This window comes from Pleurodeles waltl, chromosome 3_1, assembly GCF_031143425.1.
Source record: "Pleurodeles waltl isolate 20211129_DDA chromosome 3_1, aPleWal1.hap1.20221129, whole genome shotgun sequence".
NCBI lineage: Eukaryota > Metazoa > Chordata > Amphibia > Caudata > Salamandridae > Pleurodeles > Pleurodeles waltl.
The window spans coordinates 35,557,987-35,576,459 of NC_090440.1; the positions used below are offsets into that span (position 1 = coordinate 35,557,987).

Genomic DNA, 18,473 nt, shown 5'->3' on the forward strand with positions numbered 1-18,473 from the left:
TCACATATTTAGGTCTAATGCACTAGTAACTTGATCTTCCTTTCATCTGAAAAATTCCCCCCCTCACCCACTGCACTTTTTTAACAAATACATTTTAACATGCCACCAGACCCCATATCATAAAACTTTATAAAGTAACACATTCCATTTGAGACAACTTTGCTAACGCTCACTACAGCATTTCAGTTTACAAATATCACTATCACCACTCCAACATTTCATAGGGCTAAACTATATGGACCATGAGACCCATAATAACAGTACAGCTTGTATTATTACATTCTTTGTTTTATAAAGTAAGAACCACTGCTTCCTTTACTCATAAGTACACAGTTTGCGCATTTCATTTTTTACAACAATCTGCAAATCTTGCTGACATCGCTCTACATTCTAGTCTGTACCTCTCAAATGCTATATTAACACAGATAAACCTCCCAAACATTTCACTCTGTAAACATATTGTAGAATAAGTTTTCCAGCATTAGTACACTTACTGACACTTCACAACACAGTTTACCAAATACATTATTAAATACCTGAACTTAGAATTCTTTCTTAAATGCAAATGCCCACACCAGTCTCTTTCTACTCCATATATATTGAGCAATGCTGAGCACAACTTAAAGAGACTTCCTTCTCCTCCAAAGCGCCAAAAACAAACTGAGCTATCTCTGGTACTGCACGCAATCACATCACAGCATTTCTGCAACCATGTAATAAAAATAGTAACTATGGGTTGAGCCTAGGCCCTTCTTTTTCACTTCTCCACCTATGATCTTGCAAGAATCTTGCAGGATAGTAAAACACCTTGCGGCAGCCCCAGTCATTTTCCATGCACGTTTTGTGATGGTCACCAGATCTAACAAACCCCATGAGAATTAACCATCTACTCATCACAGTACTTATCTCCCGCACATTTTCTCTAAAAAAAAAACACAACAATGTGTATTCCTACTGATGGAGTGTATGGAGAACTCATCTGCTTCTTTTTACTATTCACGGTCCAACAAGATTGTAAAAATTAGTTTCAACAATATACATTTATTTTCTTCACAGTAGTTAATCTTTAGACCTCTCTAAGCTTAGGGGGACACCATGCCTTTCTGCTGCCCCCTTATATAGCTTTTTATTTCATTTCAACAACACCTCCAATTTTTCACAGTAGACAGTAATGGTGGCCATTTCATTTCTAACATTCCAACAGCCAGCCAATGACAGCACTCGCAAGGCTCACAGGTGATTCTTGTTCTCGCAAGACTTGCTGGAGATTCTCACTCTTACGTACGATAGCGTGAAGGCTCACAGAAAACAACGGCCTCTTGGTTAATCACAGGGCTCCATTTTTGAATTTGTGCTCTTGTGGGAGTCTAGCAGGACTCTTGCAAGCCCAACTGTCCAAATAAACAATAATTTTTTAACTATAATTCCTCAAAAACTAGTGAACAGATTCATACCAAATCACAAAAAGCACACTCTGCAGACCAAGATCTAGCTTCTAGCCAAACTTGGTGTAATTCAGTTCAGCAGTATTTGCTGTAGCTTTGTCTAAAGAAGTCTATGGAAAACACATGGGGTTTTACGTTTTGGGACCCTGCACCTTTTTTTGCAGCCCCACTGGACAGATCACCCTGAAACTTTCCAGGAAGGAGCTGAGCTCGATTAACTTTTTTGGGAAACTTTTGTGAAGATTTATCAAAAGAGACGAACGTTATTAGCAAACCAATAAATGCTTAGTCTATAGAAAAGTAGACCTAACTATAACTACCTAGGTAATATACATAAAAATATATGCACAACATAGGGCAGCCTATCAGTCCTTCCTGTTCCGTTACAGGATAACCCTAGCAAAATGTAACAACTCCCAGTAAGTGTTCAATACACTTTGTTTTAATTAACAACAGGACTTTCTAAATACTTATATGTATTCCCAATATCCATCTAAACAAATCCATAGGAAGCAGTAGATCTTGGCAAGAAAATAAAATATCCTTGTAGAGAGGTCCTGGGTGCAGCCACATTATATCCTGTTTGCTTAGCAAAGATACACTGGGCCAGTATTATAACCCAACAAAGACAAAAGTGAAGAAGAAATCTTTTTATTAGGCATCACAGAAGAGCTATGAATGTATTCAATAAATATACACAGAGGCCAAATAACAAACACTGCCCCTAGAGGATCCCAGTCCTGCTACAGGGAGAAGACAGCATTAATAGCACAACATCTGCATCGCTAAAGGTTTATGTTTGGGGGCTCTATGGATCAGTTTTGTCTCTTTGCTCTTGAGACAGCACAAGGGGGAAAGAGAGAGTCATGGAGAGAGAGAGAAAGAGAGACAGAATATGAGAGAAAGAATGGAGAGGAAGCGAGAAAGAGAGAAAGAAATGAAAGGATGAAAGAATGAGCGAGAAAAAGGCAAGAGTGAAAGAAAGGCAAATCGGAAAAAATCAGAGAAAGCCAAGGAAAGAATAAACAAAAGTAAGGCAAGAGAGAATAAGGAAAACAAAGAAACGAGCAAAAGAAAGGAAATCAAAAAGAGATGAAAGAGGAAGAAAAAGAAAGTGAAAGGAATGAATGAATGAAACAAGAGGAGAAAAGTATGAATGACAATGGAAGAAGTAGGAAAAAAGAAGGACGATCACCGCAGGGAAAATTTAAAGAAAGAAAGCAAGAGAAAGAAAACAAGAATGATAAAAGACTACACAGGAGAGTAAAAATGAGAGAAGGGTAGTAAGAGAAAGAGTAGAGGAAAAAGGAAAATAGGAAAGAAACAAACATAAGGAGAGACAGAGAAAAGGACAGTAGTGAAGGAAGAAAAGGGAAAAAAGGAAAACTACAATAAGTGAATACAATAAGAAAAACAGAAATCAAGAGAAAGAATAGCAGAGAGGAGGAAAAATTAAGATAGAAAAAAGATAGGACAATGAAAGAAGAAAAAGAACATAAAAACCAGAGAAAGAAGGATAGGTTAAAGGAAAAGAGTAAAGAAGGACAGAAATCAAGAAAGAGAGAAGAAAGGAAAAATAAACGGAGAAAGGAGAAAGAAAGTGGAGAAAAATAAAAGAACAACGGAACTAATTAATGAGAGAAAGGTGAATAAAAAAAATGAGAAAAGTGGAGAAATAAAGAGCATGAAAGAGGAGAATACTTTTTTTTAAGTAAAACACAGAAGGGGAAATTGAGGAAGAGGATAAAAGTAAGGTAGAAATGAGAAAAACACAGGTAGGGAAAATAGCAAGAGTAAGATAAAGGTAAGAAGAAAACAGGAGACAAAACTGAAAAAGAGTGCATAACAAAGAGGATGGAAAGATAGGAAAAAGTAGGAAAAGAAAGAAGTAGTCTAAAAAGATAGGAAGAAAATGTGTAGCAAGATAGACGGAAAGTGGGGTAAAATAAATCGAGAATGGAGAGAAAGACATGCAAGCAGGGAAGAAAGGAAGAGAAGGAATAAAAGACAAGAAAGAAATGAGAAAAAGAAGAAACAATATATTTATTCACAAGAGGGCAAGCTATATCATTCCACACTGTCAGCTTTTTTTAATACAAGGTTTTTTATACAAGCTGAGGAATGCAGAAATAGTGCACATAGACTGGAACAAGTACTTGGTACGGTGTAAGAGATACAATTGAGTACATTAGTATATGTATTGGTGAAGGGGTCTCAAGGAAGCAAAGTACCTAGGTGTAGCTGTATTTTGTGATGGTATTAAAACAAATTCTGTTGTTACTTATGCGGTGGAGAAGCGAGAGAAGTGTTGTGGAGGAATAGTACAACAAAAATTAGATGGAATACCCAGGCTAATATGTAAGATGGGTGGGAAGAGAGACAGAGAGGTGAGAGGATAGGTGAAATTAGAGTAGAACAGAAAAAAGAAAGGTTTAGAAGAGGTGGTAGGAAAGGGATGATATGGAGCTAGAAGGGGTAGATTGGGGGGAAGAGGGAGGATAGGAGGTGGGGGTGGTATTGGCATCTGCTATGGAGACATGTTTGAGATTAATCTGTCTATTTTGGACCAGGTTTTAGCTTTTTTTTTCCTGATGGTGTTTTTAGGTGCGAGTTTAGAGAATTATCCACTTCTCTGTTAAATTGTACCCATTCTCACCAAGTGTGTAAGATTGGATAGGTCTTTCCATACAGAGAGAATTTACTTTAAGGCTAGTTAAAACAGGGATATCCCATTAAAACAAACAAAAAACTGGCAACTCAAAAATTGAAATAAATGCACATTCTGACAGTCTATTCAAAACAAATTAGGGTGCTCATACACTAAAACACATCGTTGCCATGATGTGTGGTGCCGGATTACAAGAAAGTAAACCGGTAGCATAAACTAAACAGAAACAAGATTAGTGGAGCACACCAAGAGACACAATGTATCAAAAGTTTAAAGACAAATGTTGTCTTATGAGTAAAGTTGACAACAGCAAACCATCGACTGAACCATCAAAGTGTATTCCTCTAATGGTGTTGGTAACAGTATTATATAAACAATAAATACATAGACAAACATACAAAAAATTAGTAAAAGACAAAAATCCCAAAACAGCGTAACGTTTATGTATATACCACATAAAATTATCACAAATATACATACGCAATACAAACAATGCAAAAAAATACATAAATAAATATAAATTACAAAAGCCATCAGCCGACACGTGTTTCATCCAAACCGGACTTCTTCAAGGCTGAGAAAATCATAATAAACAACATTCTTTTATAAACTAATACATACATCATTCCTAAACATTTTCTTTATTATATAAAATAAATATAATCACTACCCCATCCCCATAGTAATAAAAGAAAAAGGAAACAAACACCATATATCCATTATCACAAATTATTAAAAATTATTACAGAGTAAATGTTGTACAAAACACCCCGAGTGAAACTTAGTATTGAAATTAGAAAGCCATGCACGTTATCTTGTATGACATGCAACACCTGTGGGTTGAGAATTCAAGAACACTAGGCTCATAACTCCGTGCCACATCTCAATAAGGTGCTATCTGTTTTCAATAAATACCTTAAACATTCACATGGCACTCAGCCTCATATCCCCCTTCGCAACTATCTAGAGATTGAAAGAAACTCCATTATTCTTCCTTATATTGAAAACACCAAACGTATTGGTATCAGATGTTATCTTTCCATACTGACCTGGGTTCGACAAGAGAACCCGTCTCTTGAGGTCTTCAGACTGCAACTCACACAATCTTATTAACGGTTTCCTTCCATCCTTCTGGTCTGAACTCGGAGACAAAGTAGTTTTAGTGTCCCTTATCATCTGTAACCAAAACAATTGAACCCCCATAACTGAACACACTCCTATACATCACAAAGAAGCAATATCACCAAAATATATGGGTCCCTATATCCAAACCATAGTTGGCCTCATAATTAGAAAGTTAGTTTCAAACAAAATCAATATATTTCACCTCATCTCACTATCCCAGACCTCCAATGTTATCTTACCTGTGGCAATAATCAGCTTTTATGGTCAGTTTTATCTCCAAGGTTTCATATCTCATTAAAAGCGGTCTTCTTTGCATATCGTAGAGTTGGTGGCTGCGGGAGAGGATATATGTAGTTTGTGAAATGGTTTCACTGAGTTACATCCAGAATTACTTAAAGAAGGTGCAGTCAATTATCATGTGTTTCACGTCACCTAGTTCTCTCTCGTAGCTCCAGCAAGCGTCAGAGTCACAGAGACCTTAGCAGGGGTCTGATAGGCCATATAAGCAGTCCAGTATCTCCTTTGAGCTAATGTTGGTGTAATTTTGTTTAAGGTGAGGTTCGCCCAGATGGGCGTCCAGTTCAGTGGCTCCGCCTGAGTACTGTTTCTATTGTTTAAGAGTGATTCCCATTTATTTTGTATTGATTCAGCTACAGTGGAGGTTCTGGGGGAGAGAGAGTAAAGTTTGTAGGCTATGTGTCCTCTGCTGGTATAGGTTTGTAATGTGTTTGGTAGGTCAGTAAAATATTCAGTAAAACTGCCAGTTTTACTGAATATTGCAATACAATAATAAACTTTAAATTCATGACAATTATTAAAGAATGCAATCCAAAGTAACTTTAAACTTTTTTTATTACAATAAAACATTTTAACAATACAAAACAAATTACATGAACAACTAGAATACAAAATAAAACAAACAACTTTAAAACACACAACATTTTTTCTAATGCATTTCACAACATTTCTTCTGGGCCCCGGGGAATGGGGTTCCTGGAGCCATGATCACCCCGGGGAGGGGGGACACGCAACCCCCACAAAATAAAATGTTTAGACCGTGCCTCGGGGGATGGGGTCCCCGGGGTCGAGGTAGGCCCCCCAAAAAAATATGTTATGGCCAGGCCCTGAGGGATGGGGTCCCCAGAACTGAGTGCAGCCCCCTCCCCCCAAAAAATAAAATGTTTAGGCTGGGCCCCAGGGAATGGGGGCCCTAGGGCCGAGATCTGCCTGAGAAAGGGTGGGCGCGTGGCCACCCTCCCCAAAAAGAAATGTTAAGGCCTGGCCCCGGGGACTTGGGTCCCCAGGCCTGAGACTGGCCTGGGGAGGGGGGGGGCACGTGGAATCCCCTCCTCCCCAAAAAAATGTATATGGCCGAGCCCCGGGGGATGGGATCCTTATGGCCAAAATCGGACAGAAGAGAGGGGACGTGTGGCCCCCGCTTCCATTTAATGAAGGCCGGGCCCCAGGGGATCAGGTCCTAGGGGCCGAGATCAGCCCAGGAAGGGATCTGTGCGCCCCCCCATTGAACTGTGGTGGGCCCCCAGGGGACGGGGTCCACGGGGCCGAAATCGGTCTGGGGAGGGGGCCGCATGGACTCCTCCCCACACTGGCCATTCACCCAATTTGGTAGCACTTACTAACCAGTAGAAAGTGCTCCCTCCCACTCCCACACCCAGAGAGACCCTCTTTCATCATTTCTAACACTCAAACACTCTCACAGCCACTGTCACACCCACAGACACCTTCTCACACCCAGAGAGACAGGGTCGATGGCCAACTCCCGCCACAACACAGCCAAAGCTGTATGCAGTGCGGGGTTCGGTGGTTAGATGGGGTAGGCCAGGCCCTGAGGTCAACCCCCACCGCTCATGACCGAAGATCAAATGTCATTTTAGATGTCATCAGTGATGTCACTGACCATTTCATGAGTGATGTAATATGTGAGGTCATAAGCAGTGCATTACAGGAGCACAATTTATAGCTAGCTCAGGTTACTATACCTGCTTAATTTCTATGGTTTTGTACATGTGAAATGTGAGCCTAACTATAAGGTCCTGGTAACGTTTGTTTTTTCAGTGAGTATATTGGTTTTTTAAGAAGGGATGCTCAAGACGAAGCTATTCTAGATCTCAAGTTTCTCCTAGTCCTCTACAGTTTGAGTATAGGTGGTACCAAGATAAGTCCTGCCCGTGAATTACCTGGCAAGCATTGGAGAAGGCTCTGACAAACATTCTTCTTTGCACTGTAAACAGTGCAGAGCTCCAACGTCGTGGGTCATGTGGTCCCATCTACTGAGGTTTAGGACTTGTCTGGCAGTAACATTGTGAATTAGTTGCACCTTACCAATCAGGGATCTAAAAACATCAGATACAAAGCCCATTGGCACAGTCACGACATGACACTGATGCATTTGAAGCCTGAATCATGTGTGGATAGCCTAGGTGAGGGAAGATACTCTGCAATGTACTCTTTGTACAAAAAGCATCTCTAGTTACTTTATTACTTGGCTCTGGAATGAGAGGTACAACTTTATGATTACACCAAGAACACCAAGATCACCCATATCACTGCCACCAGTGTGGTGGGTAGTGATGCCGTCTGCAGGGTAAAATAGATACAGGGACACAATTTTCCCAGGTGAGTATTTGCATTTTGGCGAGTTAAGTTTCAGAATTTTCTTCAGAGTCCACTAGTCTACTGCTAGAAGGCATTTACCGAGACTAGAGGATTTAAGGTCCAAAGGATTTCAAGTTTAAAGAATATCTGGGTATGTTTGGCACAGTTGCAGCAGGTCAATTTGAATGAGATCAGGGAAGTGGGGAGAGGCATTACAGAGGAGAGGGCTGGCTGTTGGAGTGTTGGAGAACATCTACTAGAGAGGTGAATGGCAAACAGTAGGATGGAGGAAATTAACAAGCTGGGCTTTGCGAGATACGTCTTTATCCAACTGATGACTGTGCGACTGGAGTGTCATTTAGTCTTCGCAGTGGTAGGTGGCGGAGTGCATCGTCAAATCTGGACAATAGTTCAAAACAGAGTAGAACAGTCACTCTGACAGACTCTATTGTCCTCCATAAGTAGACTGTAATATTGAATCTGTGCTTCCACCAGAATTTACTCAAACTGTCTGCAGACCATATTCAAGCATATTGTAAGAGAGCAGGTAAGAAGCAAACCACTCTAAACTCTTCTACCCATGCGCTTTACTTGATATTTGCGAAAGTCATTCCTTCACTCCCTTTTGTAGGATATGGCGCTCAGCCTGTCTGCTGGCCTGGTAGCCACCAGCTTGTTGCCTCTTTGCCGACTGATAATTCTATGGCAGCCCTGACTTAACCCACACAGAGCTTTACATATTTAATATCCCAAAGCCATCTTGGATACTTAAATAAAAAATTAAAGCACGTTTGCCTGTGTCATTCTGCTAGTGTGCACATGCGTTCTGACGCATGCACGGGCATACATCCTCATGCAGGCACACACGAAAGGTGTGACGCAACTGCAAGAAGCTGTCACCTCATTGCGCCTTTTTTTGGTTGTTAAATTATACCACGATGCTGCATGATTGTAGTAAAAAGATAGACGCTGTAGAGCATCGATAAAAGGAATTAAGAAATTACCCCAAAACTTCTCTACTGGTTTTGCAAAGGGTCGGCTGAGGTTGGAGAGGAGGCAGTTTTAGAAAACTGAAACTTGCAATCCACAACAAGTTATCTCGTCCCAAGATGTAAACCTTCAGCGTCCACACGCCCTCCTTGCACCGGCAGTTAGGCAAACACAATAGCTTTCCCAGCTGAAGAAATCCCCAGAGTTCCCATAGAGATGGGTCATCGATGCGGGGCGCTGGAAACTCCACACAGCAGGGTAACTAGACCCGTTGTTGACCTACCCACACAGTAATGCAAAGTTCTGACACCCTTCACGTGTGGATGACTGTTGTGTCAAGCCATGACGAAAGCGCCAGTTGCAAAAGAAGAAATTCCCCAGCGGATGTTGTAACATGTTTGAAGTCAGGAACGCCAAAAAGGCTACTCTGTATTTCACAATTTATCGAAACACAATGTGTGAGGCAGATAAGTTAGTATTCATCTCACTAAAGTAAACAAAACCATGAAAGTCGTTATTTAGGCGTGCGGGAAAGGAAAACGTTCAGTGTGAGGTTTTTTTGCAGGGTGGGGTCACAAAGCGAAAAGAATGCCCGTCAGCCCACTTCAGAACAATACACATGATCTCCAGCTGGAACAGACACAGTCTAAACACACTAATGTGCATTCGCGAATGATTTCCCGATTGCTAGTATCACAAGCATTTTCAATGCAAAGTGTCTCGCATGTGCTCGAGTAAGAGCTCATAGCGTTGTAAATTACTGACTGGACTTTTATTTCCACACAGACTGAAAACAAAACAAACATTTGAACTGCAATAGCTCTCGTGTTCGCTCGAGTTTCAGCTATTAGCGTTTCTTGCCACAAACTGAAAATAAAAAGTAAAACAGTTGACATAAGCAAGGTTCAAAGCGCTGCTGAGCTGGCAGAGACAGAGGGAGAGTAATGAATGGACTAAACAAAGTGACACCACTGCAGATGAAAAGTAAGTAATAGACTAGAGCCCTGTCAACAGAAACAGACTTGGGCCACTGAAGCATCCAGCGCTCTGGTCAAATGCTATTAGCCTTTGAACAAAGTAATCCCTAAGCACATGCTTCATAGGCACAAGTGGAAGGGTACAAGTATTAGGGCCATGCTCCAGGGGAGTGTACAACTGTGGAAAAGGTGGGACAAAGAGTAAGGATTGACCACTAGCAAGCAAGGATTTTTTAAGGACACTGAAACAAACCAGTGAAAAAGCAGAGACCCCACAAAGAAGTATAGAAGTATATACTAAAGTATATACAAGAGGCCTCGAATGCTCGGCCTAAAAAGCTTTAGCTCACTTGGTTTGAATACACGTACACATTGTGTTAATATTTGAGGGAACACGAGCACTGTGTAACTGCATTTAAACCAAGCAGGCGATGTTAACAACATCAAGTTTACTGCCGAACGCGTCTTTCGTTTCTAACCTCACTAAAAGAAATATTTTGAAGTGCCCGAGGGCCTGCTGTCCCTACAGGAGTTGGGAGGGAGATTGTTCGTATATATACTGTGTGCTTATGTTACTAAATATTAATGCTATCCTGGCTGTGTGAGCGTTAACACGGCTGCTGCCTCATCAGAGCCCATACTCAGTACCTCCATAATAGTCGTAGATGGTCATGACAGCCATAGTAGAAGTAATGTCCAGGAGGCCAATATGGCCATCATTTCTACAGCCTGCATGAGAACTCGTGGCTTGCTGGAAATAATAGTTCATTATTGGAATCCTGCCACATAGCGCTGCCTCGCACACAAGCATCCTCAATCCTAACAGAACTGGCACTTCATGATGACAGCCAGACAGCCTTTCCTTTCCTCAGAGATGTTTGGAGTATCGTTCCCATGAGTTCAACCCACACTAAGTGGTAAGTACTGTCTCCAGCCCCACTTCGTGCTGGGCATTACGAGTTGATAATTTCTGAATGAACCTCCCACAATTATTTTCCATTCACTCGTGACCTCGGACATTAAAATGGGTGGGGGTCGCAGAGCTTATGTCCTGGCCCTTTGATGCGTCTGGAGCAGTGTGTTCAGTCAAAAATCACTGCTCAAGGAAACTGATGCCTAGTTTAAAGGAAAAAAAATCTGGCAGTGGAGCATTAGATCATAGTTTTACTTTAAGTGCCATGACTTGTGGAAATATTGTCAGTGATGTTTTTGACTTGTTAGTCTGGCTATGATCTCTGCAAAACTAGAGAATAGAATTCAATCTTTGTATCTCCTGAGGCAGAGGGGGATGGAAAATGCTGTGATTTACCTGCAGTCTTATATGTGTTGCTCCTAGACAGTGGACAAAAGGCCTTGGGTGTGGGGAGAGGTGTTCCTCTTTTAAGCAGGATGACCTGAGAGAACAGTTTTCAGCCCCTTCCTGTGCTTCAAAGGATAGCCTGGCAGCTGTACCCAGCCTCTTCCTGACCTCAAAAGATGCCTACCCTGTCACTGGCAGATGCAACTTATATCTCAGCTTGCTTGCACTTTGTCTTTCTAGTTAGCCTGGCACCAAACTCAGTGGAGGTAACAATCACTTTTCTCCAGAAAAATGTCTAAGTCCAAAGGAAAACTTTCCACCTGGTCCCTGCAGTCAATCTGTGTTCCCTAGCGGTTGGTCATAACTTTCAACTTTCACCTGTCTAATATAACCAGATAACTGCAGTTGACACTTTGGGGGTCATTCCGACCGCGGAAGCACCGCCAACAGGTTGGCGGTGCTTCCTGGGCCATTCTGCGGTCAGAAAAGGGCAACCGGCGGTTTCCTGCCGGTTTACCCCTGGCCCAGGGAATCCTCCCAGCGCCGCCATGGGGATTCCGACCCCCTTCCCGCCATCCTGTTCCTGGCGGTTTTTACCGCCAGGAACAGGATGACGGGAACGGGTGTCGTAGGGGCCCCCTAACAGGGCCCCATAAAGATTTTCAGTGTCTGCTTTGCAGACACAGAAAATCGCGACGGGTGCCACTGCACCCGCCGCACCCCTACAACTCCGCCGGCTCCATTCGGAGCCGGCTTCATTGTTGCAGGGGGTTTCCCGCTGGGCCGGCGGGCGGCCTTCTGGCGGTCGCCCGCCGGCCCAGTGGGAAAGCCAGAATGGCCGCCGCGGTCTTTTGTCCGCGGTGCGGTCATTCGGCGGTTCCCGCCAGGCGGGCGGCTCCCGCCGCCCGCCGGGGTCAGAATGACCCCCTTTGTGTTTTTTTGGCTGTGTTTTAAAATTCAAACTTTAAAAAATCTCTGGTGCTACGTATTTCATTTTTTTTGTTTTGATGTAATTTTATTTATTAAAATGTACTCTATTTCTCGAAATTTATTTGGGTTTTTGTTTTGTTGTGTTTTTGTTATACTGCTGTTTGAGTTTTGCATAAAATACGTTACATATTGCCCCTAAATTAAGCTAGACTCCTTTGTGGCAAGCTAACAAAGGGTTAAGCACAGGATTATTTATTGAGTTTTGTGGTTCATCCTGACAAGGATTATGATTATTCCTTGAAGCAGGTTCTCTCCCCTTCTACAAATTATCCAACATCTTGATTAATCCAATAGATGTAGTTCGCCAGCACATTAATTTAAAGTGATCTAGAACTACACTACTTTCAAAAACATAGTACTAACATCAGTGTTCTTCTAAAATCTGGTGTGTCCAGCAGTACAAAAGAAACAGCTGTGCCTCAAAAATTGCAGCCGACCATCTCAATGGCAAGAGTAAAACCCCACATATCACGTGACAGAAGCACTGGCACTGTCCACTATATTGCCCTTCAAGTGAACTCAGGAAATCAGCCCCACCAACAAAATTGGGCCCATAACATAACAGGTAGTTTTCAAATTGTAAATCTGGGTCTAGGTTCTTTGGTATTAGATTTTAGTGTGTCCTGCATGGTCTGAAAAAGGTGGCATAGAAGGTGCCACAAGACTGTATGTACTGGAAAAAATGGACACAAGGCTGCCAAAAGTGGACAAAAACAAGACAACCAAACTCAACCTCTCCTACAGAGTAGTCAAAAATATCACTAAGTATCCATACTTCTTAAACATATACATATTGTACACAAGTACAATATATTATTTTGCAAACGCAAAATAACAGCCAAAGTGGGAATGTTTTTTACCAACTCCATAGTCAAACCCCAAACCTTACAGCCTGCTGCTTCATTAATTAAGATATACATAACATGCCCGGGCAAATTAAAAATCCATTTAGTTTGGTCACCTCCAAAATTGAGAAATGAAGAGTCTTAACTTAAATCTGTTCTATTGCAGGATGTAGCTGACACCAACACAGACATTATCTCTGGTGGCGAGGTTCTATTGTCCATCAGCTACCTGCCAGCATCAAGTCGTCTGATTGTGGTCCTCATCAAAGCGAGAGATCTTCCTTCCAGTGGGCTCGATGACCTCCTTGGCAAAGGCAAGTATGGACTAAAGAGCGTCAGTACCTGGGTGAGCCTCTTCAAATGAGTCATGGAAGGAATATGAATAGCCTCAGTTCCACAAGATATATGAAAAGGAACACATTGACCACATTTATTGTACTGCATTGCATATGAAACACTGTAGGATATATGCATGGGACAAGGGACAAGCTGAGGTAGCCCATAACATCTAATTCAGGAATGTCCAACCTAGATGAGGGTGGGCCTGATACATGCCCTGTTTGTAGGATAATCAGTATGTAAATGTAGACGCACTGCATGTAAATGTATCTAATGGAACTAAAATCTGAAATGAATTGGGCACTGTGCACCAACGCTGGACTCTCCTGATCCAAATGACCATATTGTTAAGTATACCTGCACGATTTTATCATCATGAAGCATCCCTATTTTCATTGCACGGGAGAGCAGGATGAATTTTATGAAACAGCATGATGCATGAAGCTTCCATATTTGTCACTGTCTGGGAGAGCTGGATGAATTTTGTGAAACAGCATGATGCATGGAATGGACGTACTGCAGTAGACATTCCTGAAACTGGAATGGGCTTGTGTTCCTGTCGAACTACTGTTCAATAGGATAAAAAAGAATTTCAGGGTTCTTCCTTACTCACTTTTCATTTAATAGAATACCAACAGCGATGGCCTATACGCAGGTCTCAGAGCTGCACTCACTCACTCTCCTTGATTGGGCTAAGGCTGATGGAGTACAGTGACTTGACTGACAGTGGTCTCTCCATCCTCTCTGTTCCCTTCTGTAGATATGTCTGTAAAGGTAACCTTGAGGCACCTGGCCCTGAAGGTGAAGAAGAAGCAGACAAAGCGTGTCAAGCAGAAGATCAGTCCGGTCTGGAATGAGATGATCATGTTCGAGGTACCCCAAGATCTCCTGTGTGCTTCCAGTGTGGAGCTGGAGATGCTGTGCCAGCACACTCCAGGTGGGCCATACCATGTGCTGGGGCGGTGCCACCTAGGGCTGCACTCTGTGGGCTCAGAAAGGAACCACTGGCAAGAAATGCTGAGCAATCCGAGGAGACAAATCGCCATGTGGCACCAGCTTCACCAGTAGCTGCAGCAAGGAATACATGGAGCCCTTACCAAGCAAGCTTACAGATCTCCTCGAAGTCAACAAAGAGACTGCCCCAACACGAGGTCAAAGTATTACATGTACCTGCTCACTCTTTTGTAGCATGGGGTAAAAACAGTGCTGAGGGACACAGCTCTAAGTAAGCACCCATGGCTAAACACAGTATTAAATAATTGAGTGAGTGCGATATGCACTTCTCAAAGACCACCTGGGCACCACAATCCTGTAGGATCTCCTGCACCACCATATGAAGGCTCCTTAGGTTCAAGAATTATTGTGAAATATCTAACTTATGGTTGCTGTACTAGGTCCATGATATTTATCCAAAATCACTTTAATCTGGGTAAACTACACATACACCTCCCTGAGCTAGGGTGGCCTGAGTGATGTCTACATCATAAGTTCACGAAAGCTGCTACCTCAACGAAATTCAAAGTTAAGGGAAAATAGTCGGGTAATCATGTTTCCCTTCAAATGTATGTATTTACAAACTGAGCTGTACAGCCCTGTCTGGGACTAAGTTAGCTTGGTTCATGAACTGAAGAACCCAATAGGGAACGGGTGTATGGTAAAGAAGAGGAGAACATATGTGTCACGGATAGCTGAGCATCTCTATGCGCTTAAGAGTTACAAGTATCTGGTATAACGTAAGTGCGGGGAGAAGTTAGAACCATACTATGAATGACCATAGAAAGTGTACATTACTAGCGCCTTTAACTTTACCTCCCCCCTGCTTCTCTACCTCATATATGACCGTCTGGACTGCCTACCAGGAGGCAACGAGGAACAGAGACTTCGTAGGCAGCCCTTGGTAGCTGGCTTATAAGACCAATGCCTTGTGTTTAATGAAAGGCACTCAACGGTGCCTAATCCTATACAAATGAGGTATGTAAAAGACCAGTGGGCACAACGTGTCAAGGCATCTTGTTCTAGTTGTGTCCTGCTACAGCACATTTGTATAGCACTTTAGATTGATGTGTAGTCTGTCTCAGAGCACAGAAGGATGACACACACCATGCATCAGTAACATGAAAGCAATAATAGTTGGGCAGAAATTGTCACAAGAGAAAGGAATGCAAACCAGTGACTCTGCACACAAGGAGTTGTAATGGAATAAGGGCTACTTGGACAAACCGTCCTCTAGCTGGGAGACCAGATCTAAGTAAGACCCAGCATGGAAGGGAATAGACCTGGGTAGAGGGTAACTCCTTTAGCTATTTGACTATATCTATGTAAGGCCAAACATGGAAGATAAAGGACCTAGTTAGAGGCCTTCCCCTCTTGTGCAGACAGTGTATGAACTAAAGGTCTTCATTAGAACCAGTTTTTAATGGCAATCTCAGAAGCCTCCTCCTCTTGTGCCTGCTAGAAGCATATAACTCAGAGACAGAGTAGCAGTACTCAGCAACAAAGAACACAGCCACCTCGTGTTAGAGGTTTGCACTCATTCTCAAGGTGAAAACCCTTGCATAGTAGAGTATTCATTACTAATGGCTATGCCCCCAAAGCAGATAAGTAAAAAAATTAGCACCTCAAGCCAGTTTTCAGAGCTTCCACCATTATCTGATAGACCATGAGGCCCCTACATAATCCTCAATGGCATGGGGCAACTAAGCACAAGGTGAGAACCACCTACTCATAGGCTCACTGAACTCAGTGTGTTCTCAGACAATGACCAAGAGTCAATAGCCAAGCAGTTACAGTCTAAGGGCGCAGTCACTGTCTGAGAGCGCAGACACCATGTGGCAGTACGGGAGACAGCGAGTGGCAAAGTTATAGTGTCTATGAAATTTGAAGGGACACAGACAACAAAAAGCATAGTTGGGCAATGACTGCACTGGAGTCCACCACCACCATAAACATTGCACCAGCATTATCAGGGGGTTTTCAAAAAAGCGCAGCAATAAAGCCCACATTAGGTATCACAAATATACCAGAGGTTGACACGAAAATGTGATGTTTCTGGTCATAGCATTGTAGGTATCAAGAAAGGGGGCACAGCCCTGCCCCAAAAACTCAGTCAAATGCAAGACTACTTTGAAGATGGCGTAGCTAGAGAGATATATCAGGGGAGATGGCTTGCTACTTTTCACTTTACATTAGCATAGGATTTACAAAGGCAAGTCCTGTGTATAAGCACATGCAGCCCCATCAAGTCACAGTTGTGTGGATGCAAGCACTATTTCATAAGCACAACCCAAGCACTGGTCTCTGACCACATTTCTCAGGCCTTTGCCATTCTGCAGCTGTTCTCATTGGTGGCGCAATTCAATTACAGAATTTTTCCAAAGGCCGTACAGTGACAGCGGTGGAGTGATGTTAAATGTAAATATGCTGAATTGTCTATTGGAGGGTTCTTAGCTGGTGGAGAGTCCACCAATGAAGAATTTAAAACTATTGTCAAATAGCAGAGGATTTCCTCTTACCATCCAACTCTAGTTCAGGCATTCAGCAATTTACGACAAACAGCACATCACAAATGGACATAACACCAAGTCGTTCATTGCATATTACCAAGTACTGGACGGGCTCAAATGCAGGGAGCCAAGACCAGTACCACACAATTGGGATCCAAAGTATGCTACTGTAGGTTTCACCTCACGCATGGTCCCTCACATCCAGCGACCACTTCCTTCTCTCTAGTTACTAAGCGTGGACCCTTGAGGACCCTTTGATCACCAGTCTTGTCTCTCCATGCCTTATCTGTCACATTCCTCTGTTGGCAAAATACCCTCTATTGGCAACAGATGATCAGCAGTAGTATTATTTGTACTTAAAACAGTACAGCTACAGCACATCCTAACAGGTCTATTGAAGATTTTACAGGGCCACTGTGAAGTGACCTAATGCTGAAAACAATGACAAAAACCAGTCATGAAAATCACAATTATTGTCCAGGTTTTACTTGGCAAAGCAACGAAGAGGCATAGTCATTCCTCTTTTATTTCTGGGGATATGTAAGTCTTGCTGCAGGTCACTTGATTCAAGACAGTGCACTTTGCATCAGAAGACCACTCATAAGTCTGATTCTATGGCTCAAGTGATGTACACCCCTGCAAGAAGGATCCAGATCTGATCTACTGGGCTGGAAGAGATGGAGTGACTGACTGCATCTCAAAAAAGAAATGCTGGATCCAATGGAAGACAGTGCCTTGCCAGTCTCTAGGGAGGATCTTAAATTACACATTGTTGTCCAGTTTCCTAATGACAGATGATGGGCTTGTGCAGCAGCTGGTGCCGGCTCACCAATACCTATCCCATTAGTGTTGTGATACACTGTTTCCATCATTGCATGAATTTGGAAGTAATGATCAATGTTTTATTAACCAAACTCTGTCCTGCTAACTCTGTCAGGGTTTTCATAACAACTAACCTCTGAGTTTAAGTGGTCGAATGCAGACATATTTATTCTCACTATTCGAGGTTTCATCTCATCTATTGATCCTATCAATATTTCCAGCTAACATTGACCTTGTTTGTGTTGTGACAAACACTTGTCAGTACTTAGAAGTGCAGAATTAATGTGACGTGTTAGCATATCTAGATCTGTGTTCAACGACAATAAATAACATCCAACTGTGCCTCGTTATGCTTTGTTCATGTCTATATGGTGTTACTTTTCTGGTTATGCTTTGTTCATGTCTATATGGTGTTACTTCTCTACCGCACCCCCTTCTTCTCTTCCTCTTAGCAAACTACGTCTAAATAGCCTTGATCTATGACACGTGGACATTTTGTACACTGTGCCAGACTAGCCAGAATTGCGCTGTAACACAGTAAGAGCTTCAGGGGTGGGCACATTTTTGCTCATTCAGAGGGTGCACCAGAGAACAGAAGGAGTTATGATTATGTTAGGTTTCCTTTGAAAGGGCATAGTTATCCTGTTAACTGCACTAGACAACGTGAATTGGTCTTCTCTGGGTTCAAGAGAAGATGGAGCAATAGGCTAGGAACAACAGGTTCTCTCATAGAGGATTTCCATGTATAGTCATAAGCACTGAATGGTCCAGCCCACGTGCAGGGAACCCGGAGCATTTCTTCAAAATATCTTCTTAAGTGGAGGTTTTTGCCTTCCTTCAGAAAGGCCTATAA

General features: G+C 42.4%; 1 protein-coding gene across 1 annotated transcript in view; it reads left to right on the plus strand.

The window, feature by feature from the left end:
• SYT13 (synaptotagmin 13) overlaps positions 1-17,962 on the plus strand; it is a 236,283-nt gene extending 218,321 nt beyond the window's left edge. Inside the window, exons 5-6 of the mRNA XM_069221782.1 lie at positions 13,123-13,270; positions 14,056-17,962. Of these exons, the coding sequence (XP_069077883.1) occupies positions 13,123-13,270; positions 14,056-14,363 (456 nt within the window). The 3' untranslated portion in view covers positions 14,364-17,962. The remainder of the gene's footprint in view (positions 1-13,122; positions 13,271-14,055) is intronic.
• Positions 17,963-18,473: the final 511 nt, after the last annotated feature.